The 27,557-nt window shown below is 37.9% G+C and overlaps 1 protein-coding gene across 3 annotated transcripts in view; it reads left to right on the plus strand.

Annotated features, from left to right (window-relative positions):
- Positions 1 to 8,690, plus strand: part of pax7a (paired box 7a) — a 53,106-nt gene extending 44,416 nt beyond the window's left edge. For all 3 annotated transcript variants that reach the window (XM_038272457.1, XM_038272458.1, XM_038272459.1), the window contains 2 exons: positions 3,365 to 3,614; positions 6,040 to 8,690. In XM_038272457.1, the coding sequence (XP_038128385.1) occupies positions 3,365 to 3,614; positions 6,040 to 6,155 (366 nt within the window). In that variant the 3' untranslated portion in view covers positions 6,156 to 8,690. The remainder of the gene's footprint in view (positions 1 to 3,364; positions 3,615 to 6,039) is intronic.
- Positions 8,691 to 27,557: the final 18,867 nt, after the last annotated feature.

A 27,557-nucleotide genomic window follows, 5' to 3' on the forward strand; every position in this document is an offset into this window, starting at 1 on the left:
CAGTCTTTCTGTATCACATTGTTTTATTCTTGCATAAACACTAACAAAGAACAACTAATCAAACATTCACACAAACAACAAAAAAATTTAATTTGACTCGTAGAGAAATTAGTTAGCTGTGAAAAGGGCCCTTTTTTGTCTCAAGTCTGCTATTTATTTATCTGAAAGGATGCACATTGTATCAATTTACACTTCCCCACTCAGTTTGCCGCAGGCCACAGGGCTCAGAAGTTGAGAGAATTAATTACTTTTTTATTATTATTTATAAAGTAATCTATCTGTAGAGAGTGTGAGGGGGAGAAAAAAAAGAAAAACGGGGTGGGTGAGGAGGGATAGGGTACTGCGTTTCTTTGTGAGTGTGAGTGTGTGAGAGAGAGACAGGGAACGCCCTGGAGCATTGTCCTTTAAACTGGGTCCTGGCTCACATTATCTCCCAAACCAGCACTCACACAACAAACGAACTGCACGCTGCTGAGGACCCTGTATATGCAGGCGGCTGGTGGGGGGAAAGGAGGAGGAAGGATGGAGACATAAAGGAAGAAAACTCTTCTATAAAGGAGTGTGTTGGGTTTATAAAGAAAATATTTTCCTTCATTTAAACCAAACTTTTAACGCCGATACAAGTACTTCGGTCTTTTATCGAACAAACCTCAGAAATACTACAAAGTTGCAATTTGAGCACACAATGAAAATTTCCTCAGAAGTTCTGAAATTCAGGCTAAAAAATTCAGATCATCCCTGAATTTTAACATGTTTAGTTATATTTCCTACCAGTTAGCACCTCAGCCGAAGGTGCTGAACGTACCACTGAGTGTGGATGTATTTTTATTTTTATCAGTTAGAACATGAAAAAAGGAGATCCTTACATTATTATTACCTTGCGTTGCAGTTCGCACCACTGTAAAGAGTAAGTAGAGCTTAGCTAGAATGGTAAAGCTAATTTCAGTTGTGACGTCTAATAGCATCTGACTGTAAGGCTGGAATCAGATCTACATAGTTATATTCTTCCAATATTTGCATATATAGATAAAGGCGTCAGGAAATCACAAACACTGAAAGAATCTGCTTTTCCAACCTTACCCCACACAAAAAAATAAAAAATAAACACCTGTTGCTACACCCTGCTGACCAGCTGGCTGAAAAGAGGATCATACGTTACAAAGATGGTGACTTCAGGCTCTATTTTAAAATGTTAAACAGAGTGTTTGAGTGTGTAAAGTAAAAAAGTGATAATAATCTCCATAATAACAAAATATCAAAGGCCATTGTTAAGATTTTTATAGTTTTAATTTTCAATTGTTATATTAGCCACAGTAAGAATAATTGTTGCATTTGCTGTTTAATAAAAATAGATTGTTCCCTACATTTTTGTGTTTTTTTTGTGGTAATAGCTTATCAAAATATGACAATTTTATTCAGTCTGTTGTTATCTCTACAAAGGGATGTTTTATAAAATAAAAATGCATCAAGATGCACACGTATTTGTGAGCTGAACCTTGCTCAGGTTAGACCTACACACTGCAGAGAAGAGTCCAGATGTAATCAAAGAGGACAGCTGTAGTTCTGACTCTAGCCTGAATCCTGACAGATAACTTCACCCTCTATCTGCTCCTTCATCAGGCTTAAAGTATTGCGGTGAAACTATATTGATTTTTATTTAGCAGTGTGAACACAAACCAAATGAGAATCTCGGCTTTTCAATGACATGTACCTTTCCCCCCCAAGGAAAACTTGAATTATTAACCAAGGACCTTTTTTTTATGAGGACGTCTGAAGGATATTCTCACACATTGCCAAGTCTTGTCACACTGCAGCTAGCTCCATCCCAATTTGCTAAAATAGCAAAACTGCATCCCGTTAATGATAAGAAGTCATCTTCTCTTGAAGAACTTTTATAAGCATGAATAATGACTGGGCCAATTGTTGGCTATTCTGTTTAATAAGGAAATGATGTAATCAGGCTTTAATTAACCAGTAACTGAAATGGACTCATGCCCTCCAGCTGCCTCTCTCAGGACACTTCCCTCCTTCCCGTTTCACTTTAAGCAAACCGCCCTCCTCTTCCAACCCAGCATGTTCAGCTCCATATGTGAGGAAGCAAAACATGTGTCAGACACGAAGAAGGCCATGAATCTCCCTCTTATAGATAAATGTCACATGCTTTGTACGCAGATGTGAAGGGGGGCAGTGGGGGTTTCCTTACTGATAGAATTAACATGTGGAAGTGACTAACCGGTCTTTGTGTTTCTGATGTGCTTCGGGGTACTTCATATTTCCAGGGAGGCCCTTATAAATGATTAATTTGCAGAATTTGGTTAATTTTCCCTCTCAGAGGGATCACTCCTGGCCTGGGCATGTCAGCCATTTTCCTTAGGCCTTGTTTTGCTGCATGCATATGTGCATGTAAGGGTTTGTGGATGCATGCTTGCAAACATATGTGTGGGAGTGTATCGGCCCCTGTTTAACTACCTCCATGATGGGCTAATTGGTTTAGCAGCAAAGGGGCCAAAGGCCAGTGTAGCATAGCGAAGCTCAACATGAACCTGATGTTGAAAGGAAGAGAGAAGCATGTGTGGAACAGTTACTATATTTTTTAGTTTTTTTTTTTATAAAATCTTTTCTCCCCCACAGACCCCAGAATGGGAACTGGCAGCATGGGAGCAACTTTATTTTTCTACATAGAGGCAACATAATCTCTTCCATTTTAACTTTTTCCAGACCTTCTGACGAGTGTCACTTGCTATTACACTAATCTACTATATTGAAATGGTAGCTTTTATGCATTATCAATAATATACAGCTGTAATGTTCAAGGCAAACTCAAACTTGAAGGATAAGTGCCCCCCTTTACTTGGGTTTGTGGAGCCTACTTTGTGTGGGGATCTGAGGGGATCATTTACCAGTTCCAACTCCATTACTATTCATGAGATGGGTAGGCTAGGGGCGAGGGATTAGGGACTCCCTTGGTGCTTGTTGTGCCACAGGCTTGGGCTCAGGCCTAAGGCTCTTGGACACAAGCTGTCCGGCAAGGATGGTGGGTCTATTATCATACTGGGACCCTTCTGTCCCACAGTAGAACGGTTACTGTCAGGACCAGCTAATGGAAACAGTGTCTCTTGTTCCCTTTCCGTGTGTTTTAACCTCAACGACCTCCTTGTTCTCTTTCACTTGCTTCTAAAAGAGATTTAAAAGTTTCTTACTCATTTTAAAGTTTGAAATGATCCATTTCTCCAGACTTTCTTCACCATTAAGGGAAGGGTGGAGCTATACTTGCAGAGTAAAATATATATATATTGCTAAACTCTTTTGATCCTCAGTTTGTCCAACTTTCAATATCTTCCTGCGCTCTCTTCCCTCACTCTAGGTGATGAGCATCCTGAGTAACCCCAGCGCTGTACCCTCGCAGCCCCAGCACGACTTCTCCATCTCTCCGCTTCACAGCAGTCTTGAGAGCTCCAATCCCATCTCAGCCAGCTGCAGCCAGCGCTCTGACACCATCAAGAGCGTGGACAGCCTGGCTTCCTCCCAGTCGTACTGCCCTCCAACCTACAGCGCCACCAGCTACAGTGTGGACCCTGTCACTGCTGGCTACCAGTACAGCCAGTATGGCCAGAGTAAGGACATTTTCTTTATTTTTTCTGCTTTTAAAAGTCAAACTACTCTTTCCTGTCTGTGCTCTAAGACTTAATAAACAAACAGAGCTTTATGCCCCTCCTATGCTATTTTTCATTTTTTTTATGTTGAGGCTACAAACTTTAATCTTTTTATTAGGATTTTTCAGTAATAGACATAAACAAGTACCTCATCAAATTGAAGTACATTTGTTAGTCCAACAGCCAAACCCTAAAGCAGTTTAGTCATATAATATATATATATATATATATATATATATATATATATATATATATATATATATATATATATATATATATATATATATATATATATATATATACATAAAACCATAATATATTGTTTGTTTCAGAAAGTATTTAAAGTATTTATTTACATCAGTATTTAAGTTGGCAGCTGTTTCTCTGTTAGTTCTGTGTCTAGATGCAAATTACCAGGCATAAAAATGCTTTATTGTAAACTTTTCAATATAAAACTGTCTTAATGTTTGGTCTACTTGCATGATACAGTCAGTACCATGTTTTAATCAGATTTAGACTCATTTGACTATTTCAGCCACTACCCTCTGGCAGGAGGCTGCGGTCCATCAGGACCAGAACCTCCCGTCACAAAAACAGATTTTTCCCATCTGCTATCGGCCTTATCAACAAGGCCAAGACCCGCCCGTGACACTGGACAATGTTTCTCTCCCCCATTCAGGATTTCTGCGTTACATTAACGCACAGTCTACTGTTTGTATATAGCTTCTGTGTATATATATATATATATATATATATTTTATATATATTCTATCTTATTTTGCTATTTTGTTTTGTTTTTTGTCTGCACCAACAACACCAAGTCAAATTCCTTGTAAGTGCAAACCTACTTGGCAATAAACTTGATTCTGATTCTGATTCTGATTTGGTCAGAGCAGGTTTTCTCTCCCTCTAGAATAGCTTTTATTCAACATCTAACAGATTTTCAGCAGTAATGAATCTCTTCTATTGATGCCACATATGTAATAGTTGTCCTGTTGGTGCATTCTCCCACCTAGGCTGTGCATCTCAACAGCTCTTCTAGAGTAATTATATTGATCTTAGCTATGTCTATAAGCATTGTTTCCCAAGTTTTACTTAAATGGGCAACCATATTCGATTAATTTCCCATTTGTGCCATACTTCTGAAGAAGGCTGGGATTATATGGATTTTATGTAAGGGTATCGGAGTAGAATGGGGTTAAATGCAGACACAGGACAATTATTTATTTTTTTTATTGTAAAAAATATAAATGATGCTTAAGTTCGATTTATTTTCACTTCTATTTGTTGGCTTAACACAGAAGTTCCCAGTAAAATACATGAAAGTTAGCTTTCATTTAGCAAAATGAGGAAAAAAATCAGGGAATATGAATACTTGTGGGAAGCATGGTGAAAAGGTGATGCCTACCTTCTAGGAAGGAGAGCCTCCTGACCTTTTCCAACCCTGGATTGTGAAGGCAGACACGTGCTCTTGATAAAGCCCCCCCCACCCACTTCTCATCCTTCCACCTCCATCCTGCTCCAGAGTTACCTCAGTCACACCCCACTCCACTTGGATGGGAAAGAGAGGAGGGCCACTTCAAAGGACGGCAGACCCTCAGGGCCCACAGTGTCCTCTTGCCCACCTCTCTTTCTCTTGTCTCCATCACACACACACATACAAGTCCCCCTCAGGACAGGAAAGAGTTTGCTTTATTAGATTAGTATAATTGACTGATGCTGTCACAACCATTCATGAGAGCTAAAATGAAGCACACTTTCCCAAACAAGGCAGCCAGCAGCAGCTATCTCACATTTGTTTGTTATTTACGTGGATGTTCCTGTAGCGATGATGGGTTTTGTGCTTTGAGGATCTGCGCATGCAAGCCCATGCCAGTCTGTCAAGTTTCAGGGTGTGTGCGCACAGCAGCAAAGAAACTGATGGCAGCGCGGATGTGATCTGATGTGAGGTTAATTAAGACGGTGATTGAGCACAGTAGATGGGTAATGAATGGAAGGGAAAGGGAAGAGCTGCTGTCTGACGATGAAAATGATCGGCCATGTGGAGTGTGGAGGGCATGAAATCAGAGATGCCAGGAGTAATGAAGACTGGCACACAGAACACACACGGGGACCCCTGTGACTGACAGCATGGAGACTCCACCAGGATACACATGCTCCATGCCAACAGCGTGCCAACCTCAGACAAGTGACAGGGGAGGGGTTTTTTATCTTTCACTCTAGCTGTCTGAATTGTTTTTTATTTGACTCAGTCTTCTATGCCACAACTTGTTACAGCCTTAATCAGAAGGATGATATGAGAGCGAGTAGGACGTGTACCGCTGATGTCCACCACCTGTCTTATGCATGTGTTTTTTTTCTTTCTTTCTCATTTTTTTCCTTTCAGCTGCGGTGGATTACCTGGCTAAGAATGTGAGCTTGTCCACCCAGAGGAGGATGAAACTCGGGGACCACTCAGCTGTGCTGGGGCTCCTGCAAGTAGAGACGGGACAGGCCTACTGAAGACACCTCACACTCATCCTCCACCTCCTGTCTCTCCGTTTCATCCGCCTCAGTTTGCTCCATGCTTTCCATCAAGCCTGGACTCCAGGTCAACTCTGTGATGCCCGTCATGACATCGGAGAAAGTGACGGTTTTAGGGAAGGCAAGATGTTCTTCAGACAATTTCTAATTGTTAACGAGCATTTAGCTCAGAGGGACCAAACAGGAGCCCTAGGATGGCGGAGTTGGGACGCCTTGAGCTCCTTCTTTGTCATGGCTTCAGTCCAGCACACGTTTAGAGCCATCAACAACATGTACTTTGACCTTGCTGTTCATAGTAGTTAACAAAGCCAACATCATTTGAATAACTCTTATTCCTTGTTCCTTTTTTGATATTGTTAAGCCTATTGTTGCTGTTCTATGATTATGGTTAATGTGATTTTTGTTGTTGTTTGAATCCATTCGTGTCTCTTTTATCTGTCTGATGTTGGTGCGTTAAAAAACCCCAATGGAGGATGACTGAGACGATATGAAAGCGACTGTCTGTTGCGCGTGTGTGTACGTTTGCGTGTCAGCACATTTACACACAAGAGGAGATGATTGTTTTCCAAGCTGCTGCTCCCTGAGCTCCAACGCTCATGAGCGATTTGACCTTCCCACTTTCATATTCCTCTTGACATTCCTAAAGAACTTGGCCACTCTGTGGGAAGTCTGGCTGGATGGATTCAGCAGGGAATTTAAGCAGCGTATTGGCCGCCAATAGCTTCCCCACCACACGTCTTCGTAACCTCCATCCAATGCTTAGCTGTGGCCCACAGGGAAAGGGGGGCATTGTTTGCAAAAACAGGATTGGGGAAATTAATGTGTTTTGAAATATAGACCTTGCCAAGGAGGGCTAACTCACTCAAACCAGCAGCTCCCCATACCCACTCCCTGGAAAGCCCATCTTCCAGGAAATCCTCTGTTTGGCTTAAACACTTTAAAGCTGATTAAATCACACAAATATAATGTCAAAGCTAATTCACAATGACCCTTTTCCTTTAAGCCTTTCAGTTCCTTTACCCATTTTGTAAATGCACCTTTAGTTCGTTTCAACTTCATGAATAAAACAGGCACTCCTTCAAAACATTCCTCACTCTCTTTCAATAAAAAATATATATATATATAGAAAAGCATTCCAGCATTTTCTGGTTCTGTTGTGAGATTAAAGAAAGGACAAGCTGTGCCATTCACGTGCACTCTGGAAAATCACATAATCCAGTCATCTGTGAAAGGGCACAGGTAACGCCGCTGATTGGCCCCCCACTTCGGTTTGGACCAGAGCCTCGGCCTATAATCCTCCAGCTTTTAAGATCTCAACAAAATGTACAAAAAAGGCAGAAAAAATGTAATAGTTGATATGAGAAATTTGTGTAGCACTCATAGTTGACTTTGGATATGAAAGAGGACCAGCTGTTCTTTTGAGGTCTTAATGTTTTTCTGACATCACTGTACACAGAGAATTGGACCCTCTGTCGCCTTTAAAAGCAGTAAAAAAAATGTACATTTCCAAAAGCAGATTGTGTATTGTTTGGTTATAAAGAGTATGTTTTATACTAGCATAATGAGTGGGAGGTCATCGAGGGATCTGTAAGAGAAAATGATTTATATGAGTGTCGTTGACCAGCCTGTTTTCTGTTTTGTTTGTTTATGTTGTTTTTTTCTTTGTTTTATTTCTTATTTAATTGTTTAAGTTGTTTGAGCCAAAAATGTTTTGTTACTGTTTTTGGCCCCAATGAGAACAAATTTGTATAAATTAGCGCAGTTGTAAAAGAAGTTTAAAGTTAAAGTGAGTTAAGGAGGATTAAAATGAGCTCAGATAAAAAAGGAAAAAGCTTGTTTTCTCAGATGGACTCTGGTTGGACCACACTGTACATTTGAAAAGTGGCAGGAAGAGACATCTTCACCTGCCAGAGAGTTTCTAGCAGCTGGTTTCACAGACTGATAATGAATGGACCACGGACCTAACACCGCCCGCACCCAGAGCCATTTTGGTTGTGGCACTGTTGATGGATGCGAGTGACAGTACCCCCCCACCCCACCTGAGGGTAAGGGGTAAAACTGAAGAGTCAGGCTTTGATTTGTGGACCAATAGGACTTCAGGAGTACAAAGCAACGCTGACTCCACTCTGAGCGGCAGCTGCTGCTGCTGCTCCACTTTGAAACCTCACTCTTGTACATTTTAAAACTGAAAAATTTTAGACTTGTCTTTAGTGTATCAAACCCATTTCTAACACTTGGATATTTAAGGCATACAGCTCCTTATTCCTCCTCCCCTTCTTCCTCTTCCTCCTGTCTCTGTGAGCCCTAAACTGTTTTAGTTGCTTTCTGACATTTGTGCTTTGCTTTACTCCTCTTTCTGTTCCGCATGTGTGTATATTATCATGGTATAATTTATTCTGCTGTATGAAGTATTAGAGTAGTGGGAAACTTGTATTGGTATTTACTACCTTCAGCCTGTTGGTGTGTTTAATGTAACACTGGCGTAACTGTTATCAATTAAAGATCCAAAACTGACTTCCTGTGTGTTTCATTATAGAATAAATCCTATGATGGTTTTCATACATAAATTCCCTAACTGATTACTAGACTAATGGAAAAGGAAAAAATATATAATTGCATCATCTCTACTATTCATGTTTAAAAATGATCCAGGTTTTTAAATTGTTTTAATTCAACCTCAAGTGTAAAAGAAAGTTACAAAAAAAACAGCCCTAGAATCCTTGCTTTTTCCTTTAAATAACCAACGGAGATGCACTGGTGTGGGAGACACTGATTTAAAGTTTTGTTTATAAATTAAATTCTATTTCAATTAGATTTAACAAATCTGCTTAGAAATGTGTTGGACGTTATTTTATATCTTACAAAAATTGAAGCGAATGCAATAGAAATACTAAAGTCTGATTTTATTTGAGACTGCAATAAAGAAATGTTGATGCATTTTCTGAGGAATAAATAAATAAATGCATCAAGGTATTGATGCATTTCATACACTGAAAAGTAACCCAGATTTTACGGTGTTTGATCTTAGAAAATTGGCAATTAATTAGTGTGCCACCTTTAAGTCGCAATTGCATATTTTCTCCTGATTTATGCATCCTTCCAAATATGGTAAAAGTCTCCATCTTGAGCTTATTCTTTTTCTACTGATAGTTTTTCCTTTTTTAAAACATTAAATACATCTTCAAATAGGTGAAACTACTGTATGTAAAGTAAATTGAAAGCAGCATCTGATGTTGTTTTTACTTGGGCTGAAACAATTAATCGTGATTGATGGATTTTTAAAGTAATTGTCAACTAATTTAGTAATCGATTAATCATTAAATGGAGTATAGAGACTCTAAAACATGCCTTTAGCAGACAGAGGAACCCACCTTAAGCAGCAATTATACCAAAATTGTAAAAAATTGTCTAAACATTTTGCATTTAAGATGAAAATCTTTTTCATTTGTGAATATTATCTGTCCAGAAATCCTCAAGTGGAAAAGTCTCATAATTTCTTAAAAAGTCTTCTTTTGCTATCCTATTATTAATCGATTAATCCAAAAAAAATTATCAACAGATTTATCGATTTGCAAAATAATGCAGCCCTAGCTTTTACCTTTAGGATTAGCCTTTTACATATTATAGAACAATCTGTGTGTCCACAAAGCTTGAACAAGTATCAGTCTATCTCTTCTCTGTTTGTTAAACTGTTTTTGTGGGGTCACTGGGCCACCATTGACTTTTTGGAGTGCTGTTGATGTGATTAGCGAGTGATGAGAGCTCAGACGTCTGAGACAGGGAAACACAGACAGAGTGTGTGTCTCACAGCAGCTGTAGGAAGTAATTCATTCTGCCTGCTGACCAGCAACACTCATTTCAGCCCATTGCCGAACAGGGAATGTAGGCTGCAAATCTCTGTGGTATGGTGTGAATGTAGGGGAACTAACCGGTACGGTATGGCAGCATCCGCTGTGCTTTATATTACATGACAGAACACTGGAGCACATTTAGTCTCTTACCAACAGCACTGCTGGAGACATGTCAAACCCGCCGTAGGTATGTTCTTTTCGTCCTGGCTTACTTTTAAGAACATTTCATCATACTGGATGTGACAGCAAACATTATATTGCGTAAAGCAGGAGGGATGGGTTCAGACACATATTTTTTATAAATGAAAATCTGCGTGCATTTAAATTCATCCCCTTTCATTATGACGCCACAAAATAAAATCCAGTGCAACCATTTGCCTTTTGTCAAATGCACGGCAAAAGAAAATCAATTGAAGTTTGCTGTTATTAAGTTTGTGACCAACTTCCCCTATCTAAGTGAAGTAAAAGATCCACAGAATATTATACTACCACCACCGTGTTTCAGAGTGGAGATGATGAATTCAGATGATATTGAGTGTTAATTTGTTTTCCCACTCATTTCCGCACTGTGTTCTTTTCAGAAAATTACATTTCAGTCAGTTGTTTGTAACAATATATATATATATATATATATATATATATATATATATATATATATATATATATATATATATATATATATATATATATATATATATATATATATATATATATATATATATATATACATATACATATATTTATTTATTTATATATAAACAACTTTTACATCTAATCTGTAATCACAAACTCACAAACTACTTTTCCTGGGCCTGTGGCTAATATTTTAATAAATGGAAATGGAAAAAAAATGACGGAAAAAGTTCAAGAAAACAAACAAACAAGTGACTCTAGCTGAAAGAAAAGACTAAATGAAAAACAACAAAAATGTTTTAAAAGAAGTTGGTGCTGATGCAAGCTCACTTTATTTTCTTTAAAAATGATATAGAGTATTAAGCATCTGCTTTATTATTGGACAACTACTGTGCTTTTATTTGCATTTGAGTGTTAATAGGATAAAAAAGTATGTTTAAAAAGGAATGGCGAGTCATTCATCAGTATCCAAGCCAAGTTTCCTCTGTCAGCAAACTCAGAAGGTAAAGACAGATCGTCTCAGCACATTAAATGCTTTTTGTTAGGAGTCTCTTTACCAATGCTGTGTCATTTCTTATATATTTTTCTAAAACTTTGTGTTCTGGTTGTCCAGATTAGACCTTGGCATGTGCTATGGTTGTCCCCTTTGCTCTGCTCGTCACCTCTGGAATTCTGTCTCCCTCCAGCGTGCTGTCACTCGGACTGGACGAGGTGGAGGCTCAGGGAGAAGGTTTTTTTTTTGTGGTAAAGCTTTGTGACACTTCCCTCATCTCCTCCTTTGATCCCCTAATTGATTGACTACAGGAGTAGGGGATAAACAGAGCCCTCAAGAGCCCATTCCACTCGCCTCTCTGGAGTGCTTTAGATAAAGCGGAGAAGGCCAGAGCTCTCCGTTCCCCCTTTTCCCCATCTCTATACGGACACACGGCCATTGAAGGTAGCTCCGTGTCATGGTGGCTTAGCTGTGGGCTGCGTCCTCAGGCCCCGAGCTTGCATCGTGCCCCCTGAGCATAAATGGCCTGTGGTAATGGGTTTGTTTAGATCACAGGGATGGAAATGAAGCTGCCTAGCCTTTCTGTAGAGACCAGGAGGCCCTATCTCTAAGGAGGTGCCAGCAGAGGAGTCGCCACAGCTTCAGCTTGGTCATACTCACTTTCACAAATGAGGTAGAGGCGCTGATTCAAATCTGATTTAGGACCAGGCTCGAGAAACCTGGAGAATCAGGATAGGGAGAAGAAGAAACACAAACAGAATGGCTCGAAAAATCAAAGTTCTTTTTTTTTAAAGAAAGCAGCATTTGAAAACACAACTTTAGCTTAATTTCCTGAAGATATGATAATTATATTCTAATTTTACAAATTTGTCTTCAGAAAGAGTTCAGAGCCGTGTGCAGGTATGCTAAGAAATGATTAAGAGATGCTCCGGGGGTCTTGGTTTTATTCTTTGAGATTATGTGTCACAGGGAGTAAAAAGCTCCCAGCTGTCGCCATGAAAGTACTTACAGTATAATAATCCCCCAAATCCTGTAATTATGCCAGCATACGCTGTGTACCTGAGCCTCAGCTTTGTGCTCGTCACCTCGAGGATCCCCCTGACACAGACACAGACGCGCAGCCTGCCGTGCATACATCTCCTTCCCAACGACGCCGCTTGTGCTGGAAGGGAATCTTATTTTCAGAATATCTCAGGTATTTTGAATTTCATGGTTACCCCTCTCAGGTATTATAGACAGATAATCTGTCGCATAGAAGAAAAAAGAAGGAGCTCAAACAAAGATTGTTCCAGACTGAAGTCATCTGATTGGATGATGAGGTTTTTTTTCTTCCTTTATTACATTCAATCTGTTAGATATTGCTTAATAATATCGGTCCAGATGCCTGCAAAGTATTTCCTAAGTACCAACACCCTTTGAACTTTCCCACAATCATAAACTTCTGGGTTCAATGCTGACATTGGTGAGAAACTGTGTAAAGACTAACTAGCTCAATCCAAATGAATTGTTGAAGATGCTGAGATAACTGGAGCATTCTGTATATGAAATGGAAGATGGAATAAGCACCATGAAGTCTATTAGTCTTACACAAGACATACGACTTCAGCCATTTTTTTTTCATTGTAAATGTAATACGTGCTTTATTTCTGAATCAAAAAGTCTTAAAAAACGTTCCCCTTTACACAATTTTTTAACATTTTTTACAAAAGAAGATCCTTTAAGTGTTTGTACCTTCTAACGTAATGATAAATAGATTGTCAGCATCTGAGAAGCTTTGTTTTTTTGGCAACTAAAAAAAATCAGCACCCATTAAACAACTGTATAAATCTATATTTTTGCCTCTCAATAGGTAAAATACAGTCTGAGGTTCCTCTATTACCGATGCTAAAGATGAGGAGATACTGTAGACAACTGTATCAATAACAATGTGAAAAGTGCAGCCCATATTCTTATTCAGCTTTTTTTAATCTGATGTCACTGAATATGATCCAGTTCAATTGTCTAAATAGCTCTCGTCAGATGAAACTACAACTTAGAAGTTGTCAGTGAAGTCTTAGTTGGAAAGAGCAGTGGGAGGATGTTCACAGATGCTCTCACCGGTGCCATAACCAATGCAGTGCTACGAAGCACTGAGTTATTAATATAAATGCATGCACACTTTTCTAGTTTTATTTGCAAAATAGTTTGAAAAATCATCACAAACATCTAGGAGAGATATTTTGTTGTAACATGTTGAAATGTTAAAAAAACAGAAGAAATAAAATCCTAGGATAAAATACTTTTCAAGTTGCTTTATATATAACTAATACAAAAAGAGTTTTTATTTTTTTACAAAAAGGACAAGAGTAAAGTCAGAATAAAGTTATGAATCTGAGATAAAAAAATGCTGTGAAGCTTAGCTCAATTTAAAAATCTGAGCTGCGTTCTCACACTAATTAATATTAATAACAAAAATGGAAATGAGTGCAGAGCCAGCCCTAAGTAAAGAACAAGCTGGGTGCATTCAGTCAGGAGATTCACATACAAGCCCCTTTCTCAGGAGAAGTGGGCTCCTAACAGGCGTGACGCCAGGGCATAGACCGCTATACACAGAGACAATTTTTCTAGATAATAGCCTATCACGCAGGATACAATTTAAATTAAAAAATGCAATTTTCACCTTGAAATGAACAAATGATTACAATTTCTATACAAATTAAGGCATCCAGGCTGCGCCTCAGTACTGTGCCAAGGCCATGAAACCTGACATAATTACCATGAAATACATTTTCAAATATTTGTATTTTGTCCATCGCTTTAAAACATGCCACTCTGCCTTCTGTGGGTTTGTGATCTCACCTTCTGGGGGAAATACATAAAAAAAAGGAGAGAAAATCATCAGAGATGAAAAGCTCTTCAACAGAAGAGATAAAAATGTAGGGAAGAGTAGAAAAAAAAACAACCTCCCATACACAGAGTAAATCGGCGCAGCTTGGCACAGCGGCCCCCAGAGCTATCTCTAAAAGCCAAATTACTGCTCCTTATCTAAGGAATCATATCTAGCAGTTATCTGCTCCTGAGATAGGCTCCTTCTCTCTCTCCTGTGACTCGAGCTCATCGCCAGAAAAGCTATTTATTCGTGATTACAGACACCCTTTGAATAAAAGATGTTTGTGTTTGAGATCCAAAGTTTTGACGGATTCCGAACTCCTCAGATTCTTCAGAGAGGGAAGGATTGAAGGCAGAACACCTTATTTGGGCGAGGTTGCTGGGAGGTGGTCTTCAGCAGAGGGAGAGAGGAGGATGAAAGTGTAGCCGATGGGAAATACGAGACAAGACCCCAAACTTCTCTGACGCTTCATATCACACACTCTTTCAGGGAGGATTCATTCCGAGGCGAGGTGTCAAATTGACTTTAAATGCTGAACTTTGTGTTTGAGGGACACAGAGGCAGCAAGTTCCTATATGGGTTCTTTTAAGAGAGGAGAAGTTTGATGTTTTTTCTCTTAATTGATGAGTAAAAGTGGGACAAATTTACAAGTGAAATAAAACAAAATACAGCTCTGGCATCTAAAGACTTCTTAAAAGAGCTACTTTGTTGGTTTCAACATTGTTTTATTCTGGACATTACAGTAGAAAGCGTTCACAGCCCTTTTGCAAGACCACCTCTTGGTTCAATTACACCTGCTACAATTTTGAGAAAATGTGCTTTTAAAGACAAAAATATCTGGACTTTCTTATTTCAAAGCACCTCGAGACCATTCAGATTAGATCATTATCGTTTGTAAACAGCAATTTCAAAATCTTACAATAGATCATCTGCCCCTTGACTACCTCGTTCTGACACATAAATGCTATAACTGGCTTCTCTGCTAAATAAAAAAACAACCTTATCCATAATTCTGTCAGCCCTATGAAGTTCAGGTTTCTGTCAAATAAAGCATTTTACACTTAGACAAAAAGACATCAGACCAGATTAAGCAATAATACTGATTCCGTTTTCTATGATGATATTTCAAATAAGCAGTACACTGTGATCAATGTTAGTTTTTTTCTTCAGTATTTAAAAGCATATTCAGTTCTTTTTGGTTTTACTACAGCTTTGATGACACAAAAAAGTGGAAATCCACAAAGGCCACAGATGCACCATGGACTTATTTTACGCAGGCAAAAGAAAAAATGTTCCAGGTAAACTTCTTTAGTTTTCTCAGTTTACTTTTTCCTCAGGCAAGCAAACAAAAAAAAAAAGACAAACACTTCCTCCATGTTTCTCTTGCGCTGGTAAAAAAAAAAAAACATACGCCCACCCAGATGCATGCTGGTCCTACCCTTGACTGCCTATTTATAAAAAATAATTAACCTAAATTAATCATAACTAACCAAACAATAAAGGAACTTGACTAAATAACCAAAAATAATCTCATAACAGATATTAAACAATAAAGTATGATAAACTTAGCTAGATTATGCACAAAAACAAAAAACATTTTTAATAATTAACAAAAAATAATTGGCTCCTACAATTAGGAAAATCTCCATCTAACAAACAGACCATAAACGACCTCCATTTCAAAAAGCAGCTATCAGGGACAACTTGTTAATCTTAAAGCACCTTCTTTCTGGCTCCTGTTCATCTCCTTTTTCTTTCCCTTCCATCTGTTGAAGTCTCTCAGCCAGAGAGGCACACATCAGATTTCAATAGTTGACCTCTTAATGCTGAGGTCAGTGCTGCACCGGCAGCGATTTCACACTCAAGATGAAAGGGAAATGAACACTGAGGATGCTGGGGGGTGACATGGGGCCCTGACCACGCCAGCCATGCCACTCGAACCGCTTCACTGCACCAGGCTGGGATTTGCCGTTCAGCCCCAGAGGAGGTGCTGAGATAGAGGTTTGGATCAGGTCACTGAACAACAACAGATATGCATTAACCGGCTAGTTGCTGTAGAGATAAAGAAGGGGCCGTTCTAGTCAGGTAGATATCTAGTGAATATTTTTGATTGCTTCATCTAGATAATAGCACTTTAAAAATGTAAACATGTGATCCATTGCATCCTCTGATTTTTCATGAAGCATTTCTTTAGTGATATAATTATTTCATTTTTTTTCCAATGACATGGCCATGTGGAAAGCTGCACTGAGGAGCAAAAGTTTCATTTCAAAGGTTAAAGAGACTTATAAAAGGTCAGGGACATACATGCATTTAAAAAAAACAGTGCAGGTAAAATCAGAGTCATGTCCCTTTCATTAAATTCAAGGTCAGAAAATATCCTATTTGATAAAAATCTGTAGTTTTAGATAGCTTTTGCAAACAAAATAACCATTAAAGCTACAGTGTGTAATTTTTAGCGACATCTAACGTCCAGACTGCAGACCGCAGCAACATGAACATCTCCCCCCCACCGCTTCTCCCCCCCAACAGTACGGCGAGCGTTACGGGACAAAATGTCTTCCACGACGTCCGCATCGCCTACCTTCTCAAGTGATGAGGTTTGTTTACATAGATAATTTTACAGATAGTATTCTCAGGCATAATACTGCCAACTATTGTTCAGTACCGTCTCAGTTCATCTCTCTCAACTTGCCGTAGTTACTTTCGAGCGTAATGGGTGATCTCGCAATCGCTAGTTTGTTGGCTATGCGCTGCCGTAGCGCAAAGATGTCTGCCTCCATGGCTGCGAGACCCGCTCCTATGTAATTATAAATAACGAATTCTAAGGCAACGCAAATATTAAGGTTAAGAGGCTGAGCTCGTAGGTGATGATAAATAACATAGTTATGTATAATATATTACATTTCTGACTGTATATCCCTGTAATTATTACACACTGTAGCTTTAAAATGATATAAATATCCAAATAATAATTCATTATAAGGCATATAAGTGAGTCTAACACATAATTAATCTCATGTCAGGTCGTATAAGTATCATAGTAGCTTATACTAATAGAATCACAAGTTATCTAAGGTATTTTGGGGATTCTAAGAGACCTATTAATATAGTGGGGTGTTTTTAATGGGAAGATAAAGATGGTTTGCATTTCACTTAATGATCATACCTTTGTGATACATGCTTTTTATTTAAGAAATACCAGGTTTTTTTATATTCAGGTGTGACAGTGAAAGAGATAAGTTTACAGAAGACACAACACTTACACACAAAACTGAATAATTCCAAATCAAATTTTTTGAAAGATAAGCTGCACAGCAAAAGGAAAAAATAAGCCCCTCTCAAAGAGGAAAAATACTGTGCAGTTATTGGTCAAAAAGGAATATTATATTAAAAATTTGAAATATTATACATAAAAAGAATCGAGAGAAAACCAGCAGCTAGTTCACAGAAATTAGGAAGAACTGTAATAATGTATAATTAAATATCCAAAAGGATATATATTCAGGTTCCTTGGGTCACTACTGTGTATAACCCTTTTTTCACCGCAAGTATTTTGGAGAATAAAATGGAATAGAATAAAATAGAAAAGAGTAGAATAGAATAGAATAGAATAAAATAGAATAGAATAGAATAGAAAAGAACAGAATAGAATAGAATAGAAAAGAAAAGAACAGAATAGAATAGAATAGAATAGAATAGAATAGAATAGAATAGCCATTGTCAGATTGTCAATATTGTCAATATTGTCACTGTTGTATCCAAATGGATACATATTCAGGTTCCTTGGGTCACTACTGTGTATAACCCTCTTTCACTGCAAGTATTTTGGAGAATAAAATGGAATAGAATAGAATAGAATAGAATAAAATAGAATAGAATAGAATAGAATAGAATAGCCATTGTCAGATTGTCAATATTGCTATTGTCACAAGTACAGTAGAATGCGTTAACCATTTTGGCTGCCAAAAAGATGGTTGAGACATTATGGTAAGATAAAGAATTATTGAATATTCAATTTCAAGTTTTGACACAGCGTTTCCTTTGTATTTAGGTCTAAACTTTGACTAGACCATTATTACAAAGTTTGCTATAATTAAAACCTTTCCACTTTAGCTGAGGCTCTATGTTCAGGATGGCATTATTCCTAAGATCACAGACTCCCAGTTTCATGTTTTTTGCAGATTGGAAAATGCTTCTTTATTCCTCTCATCCCGCATTTAGCTCCATTCAGCTTCCCAATACCCACTTCCCTGTATCTGCTAAAGAAAAGTATTCCCACTGCATGATATATCCATCTACATGTTTCACCACTGAAAGACGTGGTAAAAGTGCTGTACAATTCTAGTTTTCTTCCAAATATGCTTTTGCATATGGATTATTTACTTTCATCTAACCAGAGCACATTCTGTATATGTTTTGCTGTTTTCCATCACACAGTTGGAGGCAAACCTTACACAGAATGTCTCCTAGCTTTCTTTAATTAGTAGCTTTTTTCATGCCTTTCTTCCATAAAGGGCAGATTTATTGAGTGCATATCTTCTACTTCCCTCGTCTTGCGATTCTCTTACCTGATCAGTGGATCCTTGCAGAGATACAGTACCATAGGCCTTTTTATCATCACCTACCTTTTAGATTAGGTAGACAGCCTTGATGAAAATTGGCAAACATAAAAAAAGGGTAATTTGGCATTAATACATTTTCATAAGGCACTGTATTTCATCAATATCAAGTTACACAGCAATAAATGATTATTTTATATTTTTATAGTAATATATAACACTTTGTGTCAAGTTTATACTCTTGGGGACAAGTTAAATATAAAATTCTTGCTTGAGTTTGCTCCAAAATTAAAAATTATAAAACCTGTTACTTTATACTACACACTCTGGACTTCGCTTGAAATTGAATATAAGGTAATTCTCATGTCCAGGCAGTCTAAAGCGAAGGAGCGCTGTTATTATTCAGGAGATGTGCCCCCTCACTCAGCGTATATATCCATACATTATACACGCGGCAGGCTGCAGCAGACTCTGGGTAAGGCAGGATTTTTTTTGACTGGCAGATACGAGGTAGAGCACTTAATATACATTTTATTTTTCAATTCTTTATGATAAAAATTTAGATGCTATTTGTTTTTCAGCAAGAGTTTCTTAGATATAAATAAAAGCAATAATTTCCTTCAATGGCATAATTTTGTTAAGCAGGTTTTGATAAAACGTGCATACATTTTAATGTACAGACATCAAGCCCGCTAATTCTGTAAGAAGTATTGAGGAGTTCTTGCTGTCATATGTCAGTGACTAACCCCTAACAGACTGCTCCAGTCCATAAATGATGCGGGGCCATTTTAAAGGTGCCCTGATGCTCATCGCTTGCCTGCCTTCCTGTTTTCTCGGGAAAAAGCCACTCATTCTTGTGCATTTCCCAGAGACCATTATTGAATGCGCAGTGAGACAAGGCCCCTGCGTGAATGGACAGTTTGGTTACACCGCCATGAGGCTTGAGCTCCTTGGAGTAATGTAGCGCTTAAGTACCTGTCAGCTTCATAAAGGAGGGAGTAGACGGAGTAAATGTGTGTGTAAATAAAGTGTCAGATCAGGACCCCAGGGAGTGGAGGTGGGGGAGTCTGCATGTGTGTGTGAGTTGGGGTGTTTGTGCACCTCATTTGTTCACCGATGCATACGTGAAGCATGTGTGTGTCAGTGCGTCCGTGCTCGTAAGTGTCACTGTAATGATCATTTAACCCTGCTCAGCATTCCCCAGGGCTCCTCGTCCCTCCTTTTTCGACTTCACAGTGCTGCAGGCTCTCTGCCTCTTCAGTCTGCTTCTCACGGCTGGGCACAGTCGGGGAGCGCCTCCTTATTCATTCATGAGAGAAGCACCGGATAAATAAAAAGGTTCATTACTGTGCTAAAGTGTTACTAATGACATGTACCTGCCACTGAGCACCTCCGAAAATCTAATGTGACACACCAGAATGGAAAATCTATTCTGCTGCACCAAGGCCTCCAATGGCGTCTGCACATATACTATGGAAATTTCCCTCCGCTTGCCCTCCAATTGTGTCTCTCTAAAACCAATATTTACAATCCCATAGCCATTATGTCCTACTACGCCCTCTGCGCCTACTGTTGCGACCTTCGTATTAGCTGAAATTGGGCTTTGGCAAACTTAGTGAGGGGAGAGAGGGCTCTTCTTGCAGTAACCAGGGGGCGCAGCATGATGAAACATAGGGTGCCTGTCCTTCAAATCCCACCTGACCCAAACTCAAACTGACAACAAAGTCAGAAAGGCTCCACTGTGCAGCATACCATTATTCAGTCTGCCCAAGTTTAAGTGGCCTGAAACAAAATGCCAATACACCATTAGCCGATTCTATGATTGTCTAACTTTATGTCATGGATGCACCAACAGTCAAAAGTTGTTTATGCTTCAGATCCTGACTGCTAGAAAAGAAAATGATGGACTCAAATATAATACAGCATTACTATTCAATATTACAGTAATTTTAATAAGAACATTTCATGACATTCACTAACTGAATCCATTACATATGAATGAAGACAATTATTTCAGAAATACAATCAGGAAATAATAATTAAAAAGAAGATGGTAATTAAAACATACATATTCATCATAATAGGCTTAAATGCCACATTATATCCCATTATATACTCCAAAAAATATATTGGCTTATGCCCTTAAATGTGACATTAATTTGTGGGAAGTGGCTGAAAAGGGGTGTGAAGAAGTAAAACTTTTTTTTTTTTTTTTTCAAGATCTAGACAGGAGGCTGACCGGAAGGGGGGTATGAGAGAGGGGAAGAGACATGCAGCAAAGGACCACAGGCTGGGGTTGAACCCGGGAGGGACAGCTTAGGGACTAAGGCCTCCATACATGGGTTGTGCATGTAAACCACTCCGCCACTGAAGTATGCCCCTGCAGTTAGTGCCCATAATTCAACTTCGTATTTTAACCAAAAAAAAATCCATATATATATTTAATACATTTAATAAATAATAAATTATATATATTTATGATGGAGATTCATTTATATTTATATGCATAAACTATAAAAGACTAAGAAGGATATAACATATTGGTTAAAAATTAAATCTGCTATATAACATTTAAATATTTAAAAAGTGTTAAAATATAACATATACATTTAAATTCTTTGTACATAAGTTTTAGAGGTGAGGTTCTGCTAAAAAGTTATATGGAGTTGGTATCTTACCTGCAATATACAAAACATTGTTGTTATTTTCTGAAGTTAACAGCTAGTCCAAAATTACGATCTAGCAGGTTGACAAACATTCAGTGGAAGATGGTTGCAGTCCATGTTTGACGCAGTCACCAGCTTAGGCCTCAATAAGAGATGGTGATCACCTGACCAATAGGTGGGGGTTGTTCCATAGTTTAGGATTTTTAAATTCAAAATATAATTCATTATCCTGACTATACTACAGCTGGATATATGTAAAACCAAGTTTACAGCATGACCTCACAAATCTTTTTATCATTCAGCTGCTATCCATTATTTTACCTCTGTGGTGTTATAAAATCTTCATGTCATCTGTGTAAAAATAAAATAAAACATGTAATGCAAGACTTGCCCCATAGCAAGCTGTAGTTTATACAGTGTAAATATAAGTGTCTCTTAAATGCATAATTGAGGTACACCTTAACTTTAAGCAACACTACATGAAGAAACATTTCCCATTTAACATAGCAACATCTGCCGGATGAATAACAACTGATCAACTAATGTCATTACCATGATTGTCAACCATCTTTAATCAAACCAATCTCAGACATGGTTTGTCTGAACTTAAAGATACAACAGGTGTTGAAATATAATGTTTTAGGAAATAACTTTTTTACTTTGAAACATAATAAAGTATTATGTTCGTACAAATATGTGCTCCTAAAGTGTTACAAAAAGTAACACTAATAGTAATAATACATATTTCCTGTTATAGATACAGGAAATAGAGTCTTCATCTCTAGATTGTAGACCTAAGCAACAAAAAATCTAAAAAAGATAAGGGCTGCTGGTCTGTTTAAACCATTGTTTTATACAGAAAGGTCTTTGGCTCTTTACCAAGTTTGTTTACTACTGCCCCTGTCTGAATAGTTCTGCTAAATAGTGTAAAACCCTAGCCTGCACCTAAGATCCCCCTCTTGCCTCTGTTAGTCATTCTGGAAACCTCTGCCCAATCAGTGAGCCTCCTGTTAATGATTCTCTTACCTTGATCCTGAATTCCCCTCTAGTCTAGCCATTCTGGAAATGTTGCCCTGTGGACTGTTTCCCTGTGCTTATCAATAAACTCTTTTTTAACATTCCCTCCTTGTGTAGGTTGAATAATCATTTTTCAAGAGTCTCTCTGGACAATTTTACATATTTTCAGGCTGTGTGTTATTACTCCCCATCCTTTGCATAAAAAGTGTGTTGTGTCATTAAAAGCTGGACATCTTGTTAAATCACAGCTCCCTACCATCAGCTTCTCAGCAGCAGCTTCACCTGACTGCTAACACGTTTGCCCATCCCCACTGATTAATTTATACGAAGCCAAAGAAAATGTTCTGCCTTGTTTGTCACGTCACACCCAGACCCTGCAGCCGTCAGGTCAGGATTAGAAGCAAAGTGTGTGGATTTCAGATAAACACTGATTTTGAACTCTGTATACTGACTGGATAAAGGGTTTAGAATCATTTTTTTAATATATATAATGCCTCAACGTGAATATTGAATCAAAGTTTCCTGTTTATTAAAATGTACTTAACTTTGTCTCTTCAGGTTTCTTTTGAACGGATTTCCATTTTTCTAAAACGTTATCTTTAAAGAAAGTTTTAGTTTTCTGTTGTGTTTTGTGAAAATGTGTTACACCTCTTAATTTTTGCTTTTTGCATAAAGTTAAATGTGACCTTTGAAAAAATTTGTTTCTCATTTGCTTTGTTTAACATAATCACTGTAACTAACAAGTTATGTATTATTTCCTGAGTAGCAGCAATAAATAAAGCTGTTTAATCCTCAAAAATTTGAAAGCTTGCAAGCAAAGTGCTGAAACTACAAAAAATTAGGGTTCTGTATATACTTTTTAGCTTGTTTTCTTTATACTATACTGTTATAAATCATAAAAAGAGTTTTAACTGAGCTAGAGGTAAAAAAAGAAAAAAAACATTAAACCTGGTAATATTTTTAAACAAGCTGTTTTGAGACCAAACGATAAACACAGTAAAAAAATAAGCTACCAGACAGAATATTAAAATGAAAGTGGTTAAAAGAACATCAAAGATTAAATTGTGAATCATATTTTGACTTTAGGAACCTACATTGTATTACATGGCCAAGAAGTGGATTCTTTTATGTTTTTTAATTTTCTAGTGGTGTAATTACAGAGAAGTAGTAATAAAAAGAAAAACAATGATTTTGTGTTTCCAGGATGTATTAATCAGTGGTCTGACATCCTCAATGGCCTGTTTCCTGCATCTTTTTTATGGGTCTCTGCTTAAACTTACCTGACTCTAATATTGGTTTATTAGGACACATCAAAAAAAAAAAAAAAAATGACTCTTGAGAATTTGAGTTTTAGATCACTCCTTTAGATTCTTTCTTAGTTTTACTAGATGAACATCTGCAGGTCAAATGTTTTTCCCAACTTCATTCCTTAGGAACATAAATCTATGTAGCATTTTAATGCGTCAACAGATTGGATAGAAAGAGCAACATGAAAACTCGTCATTGATGTCTGCCTGCTTGTCTATGTGTTGTTTGTTTTTCATTGATGGAGATTAATTTGAGTTAAAATAAAGGGGAATCAGTTTGGACACATGTGAACCAGAAAAAGACAGATTTGTAAACAGCCAATGTAAATAAAATACTATCACAGGGAGTTTTTTGCACATTTCTGGTTCTGAACAGCAGGTCATTGTATTGTTATATAAAACAGCTTGTCTGAATTTCCTGACAATTATTCATATCAAAGATACTTTAACATATTAACTGTTCTTCAGAGCTGGATTATTTCAGGAATGTAATCACAAGGAATCATTCAAGGAAGATTCAGGACACTGAATGATCAAAGTTCCTGCTTAGTGTGAGGTTCCTGCAAGGCAATGTTCAAAAGACTTACTATTCTATGAAAGTATACGGTAAAAAAAGTGACTTTTTGGTGCAGTAAACTCTATTACTCTATTTGTCATAATTTCTATTCTGTATTTTATAACTTCAGTAAAAACTATAGTTTCTGAAGTAAAATTAAACATTTTTTTTAATGTAATACATGAATTTTGGGGAAAGAGTAAGTTTTAGTTGGATGAATTCAAACTGTCCCCAAAAGTAAACACCCTGAATTTGAAGTTGCTTTCTTAAATGCATTCATGACTTTGTCATCCTAGGGTAGGAAAATGTGGCATCAAATGTCAAGAATTAGCAGTGGATTCCAGTTAATCTTAGTGGAAGGTTGCCTGTCATTAATGTGTTTTATTTTTGTTAAATAGGGTATATGTTATTTGGTTAAAAAAATAACATGTTTATTTAATTATCTGGTAGAGATTTTATTCTTCACTGAGAATGGTTAGACAGGTTAGGTTGTTAATTTTTAACTGTGTTGATTTTGTTTGATTAATGTTGTAATTGCATTCTTAAAAGTCCACTTTTCTGGACGACTGCTTTAAATGTTGAAATTGCACTGTAGGTTTGTAAGATTTTTACTGCATATTCGAGTAGTAACTATATTACCAGATCTGTGTCAGATTTGGTGTATATGAAATACTGTGTATTTGTTGTTTACAAGTCATACCTTATCTTTTTTTCGGTACAGTTTCTAATGCAGTACAACATAATGCACTTTTACTATTAATGCTATATTTGTACATGCTTTTTTTCATTCAAATAGAGGCATACATAATCTTAACACCACTGCTCAGAGTTTAAGTGGCTGTTTCTGTTCTGACCCTCGCCCAGAAGTTGTTTTGAGCATGTTTGTGTAAGTATTGTAAGTAAATATTCCTGATCTTAGATATAAGTATATTTCTGTAGCAAATGTTGAAACTCTCAGTTTTTGAGGGTTGTACATTTTTTATTGCATACAGTATTTGAAAAGTACAATTCCAGTGGAACAGAGGGCAGCACTGCCGCCTTGCAGCAAGAAGGTCCCGGGATTGATTCCCGGCACGGGGTCTCTTTGGTTGGAGTTTGCATCATCTCCGGGTACTCTGGCTTCCTCCCACAGTCCAAAAACAAGACTGTTAGGTTAATTGGCTTCTCTAAAGATCCTTAGGTGTGAGTGTGTGTGTGAATGCTTGTTTGTCCTGTGTGTCTCTGTGTTGCCCTACGATAGACTGGCGACCCGTCCAGGGTGCACCCCGCTTCTCGCCCATAGACAGCTGGAAATAGGCACCAGCAACCCATTGCGACCCCAACTGGGGTGATGGAAAATGGATGGATGGATTCCAGTTAGACTTTCAAAGTTCTGGCTGGCCCATAAAAGATTGGGAAATTTTATACAATACGATATTACTTCTTTCTTAAACTGTTTGAAATAAAATAAAAAAAAACTGTTTAATTATATTAAATGTATAGACTATTGGTTAAATTTATTTGGTAACATTTCAAGAAAACTGGCAGTGATTACCTAATATTAGTGAGTAATTTAACATAATGCAACAAAGTAAATCAATATGTCATGCACAAGAACATAATTAATATCTACTTATTTACTTCATAAAACCAAATATTACAGGGATATAAGATTTTCTTAAAATTTTGAGTAAAATGCTGTTTGTGCCTATGAAAAAAAGTACACTTTATCTAATTTATTTAAATAAATCTAACTTACAACTTGGATGTATTAAAGTAAATGTTACTTAATATCTTCACAACTCTTATGTCTAATGGAAAGTAAAAGTCACTTGATACTGGCAAGTGAGTGTTACTTGATATTGCAGTGTTAAATTTTACTTAAATCATTTGCGTACGTAAGTAAATCTTACGAGTTATTTGTTTCAGTGTAGGTTTCAAGTCTTCGTAGTCAAGTTTTCATCTTGTAGAGATATCTGGAGACCTATATGTTTCCCACACCTTATTGTTCTTTTTTCCCCCATACGTATTCAGACCAGGAAAAAACTGAAGGCAAATGCAAATATCATCTAATGGTCAACAATGCATGTGAACCCTTTAAATAAAATCTGTGCCAAACTTTCTTTCAACTAAATATCTATTATCGATCTACAAATCAATTTTTTTAGCTTGAAATCAACCAAAGAAAGATTAAAACCTATCTGATATGAATCAGTTACCAGCCCCTTACTCTCGTAAAATCATTAATCAAAAGTTGCAACACAAAAGGAAAAGAAAGTCAAAGCTCATTAGCCTAGTGATGGATCAATGCAAAGGTCTAGTAGTGTTGTTAAATTACAGACGTTGTGACAACCCCCGTAATTATCCCTCCTCCCAAAGCTTCCCAAGGGTCCTATAAAGCACATTAGTGCTCAGTCTGCACCGATCATCCTGACTCCAGCACAGTCTTCCTCTCTTCATTACCTCCCAAAGAAGAAACAACCACCTATTTAAATATTCCATATCCTCATTGCATTATGATTTCCTGATGTTTGTGAAATATGTTGGCCCTGGTTATTTTATTTTGAAATGAAAAGCCAGGTTCACCATTTATGTCCTTTACATTTAAAGAATCCAAAAGCAGGGCTCCACTGAGCATAGATTTGTCGCACAGTGTGTTTGAAAAGCTGGCCCAGTTCCTTATTCAGCAGCCTCTTCAGTCTGTGATTGACTCCTTCCCTCAGCAGCCCGCAGCAGATGAAGGAACAGAGCTTAAACCTGTTACTGTCAGCCTCTCACCTGGATCATAAGAACTCCTGCTCCGAGCATGCAAACCAATATCCTCCTTTTCTCTGCACAGCCGCCAAGGATTCACAGCGGTGGCTCTTCACAAAGAGCAGGGCCGAGCGCACTCAGTGTTATCTTATTGAGTTACCTGTAGCTAAGCTCTGAGCGGGCGAACACAATAGCAGGCAGTTAATGACAGTGCAGGGCCTAACCCCTTGTCCCCGGCCTTTCCCTGAGCCTCATTTCCGTGCGGCGGCTGCCATTTCACAGCTGTTAGCCACAGAGTCTCTTTGTCATGATTAAGGACAAATTAATAGATGCCTCCTGGTAATCAGCTTTCATTAGAGCTGTCAAGCCGTCAGTGGCGTTGGCTCAGCGCGGTGGACACAGGATGATCACCTCCCAGTTGAGAGGCACCGCAGCTGACTGCGTGCAGACTCTCTTCTCCTGTGTCAGTGCGCACGGTGTGGCTAAAGTGTGGGTAACCAGTGCATTAGCACGCTCCTTCGTGGCACAAGTGCTTGTAGTTGGTGCATTAACAGTGCTCCGTGTGGAGCAGCGAGATGGAGGTCATCGTTGGAATGACATAAAGAGCAGTCTTTCTCCTGAGTGTAATTGGCCCCAGCATGCTGAAAATGGACTGTGAAATGTAAGGGGGGGTCAAATAATTGATTTTTCCCCC

Source organism: Cyprinodon tularosa, unplaced genomic scaffold, assembly GCF_016077235.1.
Source record: "Cyprinodon tularosa strain WSP-4 unplaced genomic scaffold, ASM1607723v1 ctg830, whole genome shotgun sequence".
Classification (NCBI taxonomy): domain Eukaryota; kingdom Metazoa; phylum Chordata; class Actinopteri; order Cyprinodontiformes; family Cyprinodontidae; genus Cyprinodon; species Cyprinodon tularosa.